General features: G+C 44.7%; 1 protein-coding gene across 1 annotated transcript; it reads left to right on the plus strand.

The window, feature by feature from the left end:
* The first annotated feature begins 1,280 nt into the window (after window positions 1-1,280).
* Window positions 1,281-7,135, plus strand: col10a1a (collagen, type X, alpha 1a). The gene is made up of 3 exons (XM_012836742.2): window positions 1,281-1,543; window positions 2,165-2,306; window positions 4,630-7,135. The coding sequence occupies exons 2-3, from the start codon at window positions 2,180-2,182 to the stop codon at window positions 6,474-6,476; spliced, it is 1,974 nt and encodes a 657-aa protein (XP_012692196.2). The 5' UTR covers window positions 1,281-1,543; window positions 2,165-2,179; the 3' UTR covers window positions 6,477-7,135.
* Window positions 7,136-7,391: the final 256 nt, after the last annotated feature.

Genomic DNA, 7,391 nt, shown 5'->3' on the forward strand with positions numbered 1-7,391 from the left:
TGTTAAAAGCTGAGCTGTAGTCAATGAAGAGCATTCTTATATAGGTTCCACGGAGTTCCAGGTGGCTCAGTGCGGTGTGGAGGGCTACGTCGATGGCATCTTCCGTGGACCTGTTTGCTCTGTAAGCAAACTGATGCGAGTCAGTGATGATTGTGGATAGGCCAAAGTGTGTAGGGACCAGGGAGAGAAATGAGACCGCAGCTTTGAGGTTTTTTCACCATCAGGATGGTGCACAGCCTCGGAGCTCATTCTGCCCCCTGCTGGAGGTTCATAGCATTGCCCCTCTGACCTGCATACTATGGCGCTTTCAGTCCGAAGGTGACAGGGTGAAATAAGCCAAACGGAATGTATTTTCCAGTGCTTCTTTTTATATCTTTATTAGCTGTTTCTAGGGCAAAGTACTTAGAAAAATACACAAGCAAAGGACTATAAACTGTTTGGCCTGAAATAGTAAATTTAATGAAAGCCTCACTATACCCTGCCAAACAGACAAGCTGACCAAACACAACCCGGGCAGTGGCACTGTCTATCTCAAGCTGAGAATTAGACTAAACAAGTTTGTCCCTGGTGGGCTGTATTAGGACATTAAGCCTAATCATGACTGGGCAAATATGAAGCCTAATCATGACTGGGGAGATATGAAGCCTAATCATGACTGGGCAAATATGAAGCCTAATCATGACTGGGGAGATATGAAGCCTAATCATGACTGGGGAGATATTAAGCTATTGATGAAAGACATCAATGCTTTTTTCCACAGGTTCTCTCTCAGAACCATTTCCATGAACTCCTTTTTAATTATCTTACATTAAAAGGCTCACATGGTAAACACTGTCTTTGAAATAGACAACAACAAAAATAACTGTGAAATGTATCTATATATGATACTGTGCATCAGTATCAATGTCTTCTTTATGTTACTTTTCTTTGAGGGACACTCATAAAAGGGCTTAATAATCCATATTCAGGATGGTGGATATAAGTGACTATAGCAATATAGCTAAAACATTTACTGTCTTTGAGTGTCAAGAGATACACAAACTTTGAAAAATAAATATTTGCTGTCTGGCTCTCACAAATGAGTCTAAATGCACCAGACAGTGTTTTAATGTCCATGTTGAAAGATGTAAATGTTTTTAAAACGTGCACCACCAATGCAAATACACTCTCTCTGTTTGTACATTCATTAATTTGTTAACATGGATGGAAAAACATTGAAATAAGTATCAAAAGTATCCTCTTTTATCATATCGAAAAACTTAAAAATCTATTCATGGGGTCTAAAAACATTGAAAGCAAACAGTTCTTCCTGATGTGACATGCCAACTTTGGGCAGATCTTACTCTTAATTATAGCCTAGCTGTGAGATGGGAGGTTCTTGTGTGGTAGGTGCTTTTTTAATGATCCGAGAGGGACAGATATGGTATAAATACCCTCAGCATTGTCCTGGAGAGCAGCAGTTTCTGGAAGTGCTCCTCACCCAAGGATATACAGAGGCAGGAGCAGTGACTGTGATTTGTTTCATTTGGATCCGGGGAAGCCGGTAGGTGCACTCTCTTCTCCCTTCTCGCTCAGCACTCTCAGGCTGATGCAGGATGCTGCCTAGTCTAGGCCTTTTACTCTGGATGCTAACATTTAGAATGTACACTGTTTTCTTGCATTTGACTTTATTTTAAATGTATTATAACTAAATGTATTTACATTCTAAAACGTATTTATTCAGACGATTCAGATTCCGCATTCACAATGCAACACAACACATAGGAATAATGTTACTTGTTGTGCTTATGGCACACAAGTGCCATAGAGAGCATTGCTCACTTACACAACTTAAGTGAACTCAGTGATGCTGGCTTAGCAAGTGGCTACTCAAGGCTTATGGAATGGGAAGGGAAATATTCTGCCCTCAGGATCTCTCCTTAGGTTAAACGCAAGCATTTAAAACTCAAGAGAGTGCTAGTAGCATGCAGAGATCAGTAGATTTTACCAAGCACTTGCATTTGATGCACGTGACTTGAAAAATGAGGACCGTTCATCATGTTCTGAGCATTTGTGTTCTATTGGCAGCTATATGCATCTTTGAATCATGCAAGTAATTTCAGCTGAATCTCAAGAGACACCAGAAGCATTGAATAATCACCTCTCATCTCCATTCCCCCTGTAGATTTAACCTCAGAAAATGGAACTCCGAGTAGCATCCATCGTCCTCCTCTTCGTGGCCCTGGCCGCTGCCACTGGCGAGAGATATGTTGTCAAGAAAGTCATGAAGGCACAGCAGTACCAGCCCTACTCAGTGAAGAGCCATGGTGAGTTTTGCAGCTCCTTACTGACATGCTAGTGCGGGCTATCACTGGGTTTAAGACACCTTAAAGAATTAACAACTAAAAGTGTACTTGCTAAGTCATACAAGTTTAGAGGTGACATCAGAAAGAGGCAAACTGCACAAGCTGTAACTTACAAATCCTTACCATGCATAGCTGCATAGCTGCATCCCTGCATAGTGATTGGCTGCACTCAATTGGAAGTTTAACCAATAGTTATTTGCTCAGCATAGGACTGTCTCAACCTATTACATATGCATGAAAGAACCTGAGCCTGTAATCTACATAGATAGGGAACACTTCAAGACCTTCCTTTTAAAAACAAAACAGTGAATTTATGCAATGGAAATGCAATGAGGGTTATCCAGTAGATTACAGCAATGCAACTACCAATGACAATATGGTTTTCTGATTTATCCACTGACATTATCTAAGCAGTCACAGAAACTCACTGAATCATTGTCAAGTGAAGCACTTGTGTTATATTCAGAGATATACCTATGTGTACTGCATCATGCAATGTAGTGACACAAATACTTTACATTTAGATAACTGTATATCATCACTCATGTTTGGTATTCAAGTTCTTTTAAAATGTAGTTTAGTTAAATGCAGCAGTGTTATATGATACAATAGTTTAAGTTTAAAATTGTATATTATTTAAGACATGTCCTACAGGTAGTGTACAAAGACTAAAAACAACAAATACATGAAGTTCACCAGTTTGATCTTTTTGGAAAAATAGATTCAAGGGAGAAATTAGGAAAAGATAGGAACACTGAAACACAACTTCACACAACTATGGTTCAAAGAAAAGAGGTCTTGGGTAAATGGGTGTGTGCACACCTAGTTCAAAAAATAAATCTCGCAACATCTGTTTTGGTTCATAGAAGTCGTGCCTCCAAACTTGACAGAGTTTACGCACTGTTGAACGTAACCACATTAAGGCACCCATAAAAACGGGGGCCCTCAATTTCCCCCTAGGGGCTCCACTAACGCAGTCTCACATCTGTTAGTGAGAACGGCCTTAAACGTGAAAACTATTCTTGGCTTAGTCTGGAATCATTTCAGCCACTGAAACCGCTGCAAAGTGCTCAAAAACCTGCTCCTACCAGAAGCAACCTGGTGCAGGCCCACTGAGCAGCTCTGGGGCAGACGTAGACCGGGTGTGAGCCAAATTTGGGCCAGAATGGCTTCGTCATCCAACCCCCCCCCCCCTTGCTGTTTACAAACTGACTGCCCATTCCTTGGAATGTTAATCTTCTCATGTCTGACCAGACATTTAAAATGTGCTTGGATGGGCCCAGTGTGCTTCTGAGGCAGGCAGAATCAGTTCCACTACTCTACAGGGCCTTAAATAACATGCGCATATCATGATGTGAATGTTCCTAAAGTAGCAATGAGGTATTTTACACAAACCATTTAAATGGAGAAAAAGTGTAAGTTATAAAGTTCTGGACAAATAGTCTTATATAAAGTTTGTTTTCATTACTTGTACGATAACTACTCACTTTAACTTAGAATGAAATGCATTTCTCTACCCTTGCATGATAGTACTGAACTGACTTAAACAAAACGGTAAAAACTGAATTTTCAGAGGGAGTTAAGTAAGTTCTGGATGAATAATCCACATTTTAAAGTATGTTATATTAAGTTTTTGATGTTTATACCATCTGAAGAGCACAGTTAATGAGTACATAAAAATATTATTGGTCATATTAACTTGACTTGAGACAGATGAGACTGTAACAGCCACTGCTGTATTCCAGCGCACACAATGACTTTTTAACAACTCCCAGGACTCCCATGTTTTACTGCATCATCCTCACAACAGAGTTTTGCTTACAGTATAATGTCACAAGGTCATATGACTATTTTTGATTAAAAAATACATATTAACTCAAATTACTGCTACACCAATAAAAAATACATACAAGCACTTTAACCAGCCTGTTGACAGCCTAAAGACAACCTACTGTAATTATTTCATGTCATGTACAATTAACACACACACACACACACAGAGAGAGACACACACACAGTTACACATCTTATTTGTTGATAACCTTTTGGCTCAAGTAAGACCACAGATAACTCAAAATGAGTGAGTGTTAGGGATAGAATGTCAGCACACACACACTTCTCACCTGTTGCCACTAATGCACCAGGTACTGTTACTGCAGACACCTGTTGTTGTTATTAAGGTTAAACGGTGCACCTGTTACTGCTACTCATGATACACCTGTTACTGGCATTCATGGTGCACCTGTAACTGATCGCCATGTAACACCTGTTGTTCCTCCTACAGTGGTGTCAGTAGCTGGAGAGCCAGGTGCCCCAGGTGAGCCCGGAGCTGAGGGTCCTGCCGGCCCTCCAGGCCCTGCTGGTGAGAACGGCGTTGGGTATCCTGGCGCAGCCGGACCCCCTGGACCCCCCGGACCCGCTGGCTACTCTGCTTCCGGAAAACCCGGTTCCCCAGGCGGCCCCGGCAAACCCGGTTCCAACGGCGCCCCCGGAGCCAAGGGTGAGACCGGTCACTCTGGTCCTCAGGGACCCAGAGGCATGCCTGGCCCTTCAGGAAGCCCCGGACCTGCTGGTTTGTCCGCCACTGGCAAACCAGGCTCTGCTGGTATGCCCGGAGCCATGGGACAAAGAGGAGAGCCCGGTGCTAAGGGATACACAGGTGCCCCAGGTGCTCCAGGAGCTAAGGGAGATAGGGGGGTTGGTGTTCCTGGCCCACAGGGTGCCACTGGTGCAATGGGTCCCATGGGTCCTTCCGGCCCTGCTGGTGAACCAGGTGTAGGAAAGCCCGGCAGATCTGGTGCCCCAGGTGAGCCCGGAAAGTCAGGTAGCCCAGGTAGAGATGGCGTTCCCGGATCCATGGGAGCTCAGGGAGCCAAAGGTCACACCGGAGCCCCCGGAATCGGTGTGTCAGGCAAGCCAGGTGAGAACGGCGCTCCAGGTATGCCCGGCTCCACTGGTGCTAGAGGTGCTCAGGGTCCTGCTGGCGCATCTGGTGCTCCAGGTACCCCTGGTTATGGCAAGCCCGGCGCTAACGGTCAGAAAGGTGAGAGGGGAGTAGTAGGTAGCCCAGGAACCACAGGTCAGAAGGGAGAGCCAGGTGCAATGGGTGCCACAGGCTCAACAGGCTCAACAGGACCCATGGGTCAATCTGGCTCCCAGGGAGGAAGAGGTTTCCCAGGAGAGAGGGGCGCTGCTGGTACCAAAGGTGATGCAGGTGCACCAGGTCTTCCCGGGCACAAGGGATTCAAGGGAGATCAGGGACCTCAGGGTATTGAGGGCAAACAGGGTTACACAGGTGCCACCGGTCCAGTCGGCCCAAGGGGAGCCACCGGAGCCTCTGGCCCTAAAGGTGAGACTGGCTTCACCGGTGCCACAGGTGCTCCAGGTAACCCCGGAGCTTCTGGACCCAAGGGCAATTCCGGACACCCAGGTGCTGCAGGAGACCAAGGAGGTGCTGGTTCTCCTGGTCCCAGAGGCCCAGTTGGCCCAATGGGACCTTCTGGTCCTGCCGGCATGAAGGGTCACACCGGTCTCCCCGGCCCACCTGGCCCTGCTGGCCAAACTGCTAAGGGCATCCCCGGCCCCCAGGGGCCACCTGGACTCCCAGGTTCTGATGGCCAGGACGGTATCCCCGGCCCCTCTGGCCCACCCGGACCTCCTGGCGCACCTGGCGAGGTCATGTATGAGAAGAGCATGGGCCCAGGTGAGATCATGGTGCCCACTCTGGTCAAAGCCCCCATGTCTGCCTTCACTGCCAGCACAACCACCCCCTACCCACCCTCTGGTGAGCCCATTAAGTTTGAGCATGTAGTGTACAACGCTGAGAACCACTATGACCCTGAGACAGGTGTCTTCACCTGCCAGGTCCCAGGAGTGTATTACTTCTCCTACAACATGCACGTGAATGGCGCTAACGCCCTGGTTGCTCTGTTCAGAAACAGCGACCCCGTGATGTTCACTTATGATGAGTACAACAAGGGTTTCCTGGACCAGATGTCCGGTAGCGCTGTGCTTCAGCTCAATGAGCAGGACACCGTGTACATGAAGATCCCCGATGATGATGCCAACGGTATCTTTGCCGCCGACAATGTCCACTGCTCTTTCTCTGGCTTCCTGATTGCTTCTACGTGATGAAGTGATTGAGCCTTTAATGCCACCATTTCTCAACCCGTGAAATGTTACTCAAGTCATAAATGACCTGTTAGAGTAAAAGTTAAGGATGGTCTTTATTTTTTGAGAAATAGAGGCATCTTGACTTGAAAATTCAAAGCAAAAGGGTGCAGGTGAGGAAGAGGTAATTTATATAACAGGTTATCAGGGATTTGACAACAACAAACAGCATGATCAGAGATACTGTTTTTTGTTTTTTGTTTTAGTTTTTTTTCATTTGTTTGTATTTGCTTTGGTTTTGAAAGTGGAGACAGCATGTGAAGGTTTAAGTTCATTTTGTGTCCTGGTAATTTCTTATTTCCAATTTTTCCTTTTTTACTGATCACAACAGGTGCTCCAAATGCGTTAATGTTTGTTTTTACACAATGTTTTCATGGCCTTCTTAATAACTATATTAAATAACATAACAAATATGTGATACGTATGTGCACAGTTTTGTTTCTGACATCATTGTCTCTGACTTGAATATTGTGAAATGGTCAAATTGATCATCAAGAATAAAACAACATATAACACAAGAACACCAAGGCAAAATGTGTCCCATCAATGTTGTTATATGCCTAAGATTCAATGTGCTATGTAAAACATAATGGTTGAAATAAATACTGTCTTAAAGAACACTTCATCCTTGTTGGGTCTTATTTACATATGAACATTGGACATGGTTTAACTTTCCAACTTCAGAATTTGGAAAAACAGGATTACGCAAGCATTTGGTATTTAAAACCATCACACAATTAGTCCTTTTGAGAGGAACACTTGCCTAAATAGCTCATGAAACATTCACTTGCATGGAGGGAAGTAAACAGTTTGGCCATAATGGTTTTAACATGAGTGTCTCGTCTTCAACAGATGTGGCACAGCACAGTACTGTCT

Source organism: Clupea harengus, chromosome 14 (assembly GCF_900700415.2).
Source record: "Clupea harengus chromosome 14, Ch_v2.0.2, whole genome shotgun sequence".
Lineage (NCBI taxonomy): Eukaryota > Metazoa > Chordata > Actinopteri > Clupeiformes > Clupeidae > Clupea > Clupea harengus.

What these genes read in the sequence shown, in the direction of transcription:
- col10a1a (XM_012836742.2), top strand. Translation starts at nt 2,180, where the DNA reads ATGGAACTCCGAGTAGCATCCATCGTCCTCCTCTTCGTGGCCCTGGCC. An exon ending in CTACTCAGTGAAGAGCCATG is followed by an intron (nt 2,307 to 4,629) that starts GTGAGTTTTGCA and finishes TTCCTCCTACAG; the next exon opens with TGGTGTCAGTAGCTGGAGAG.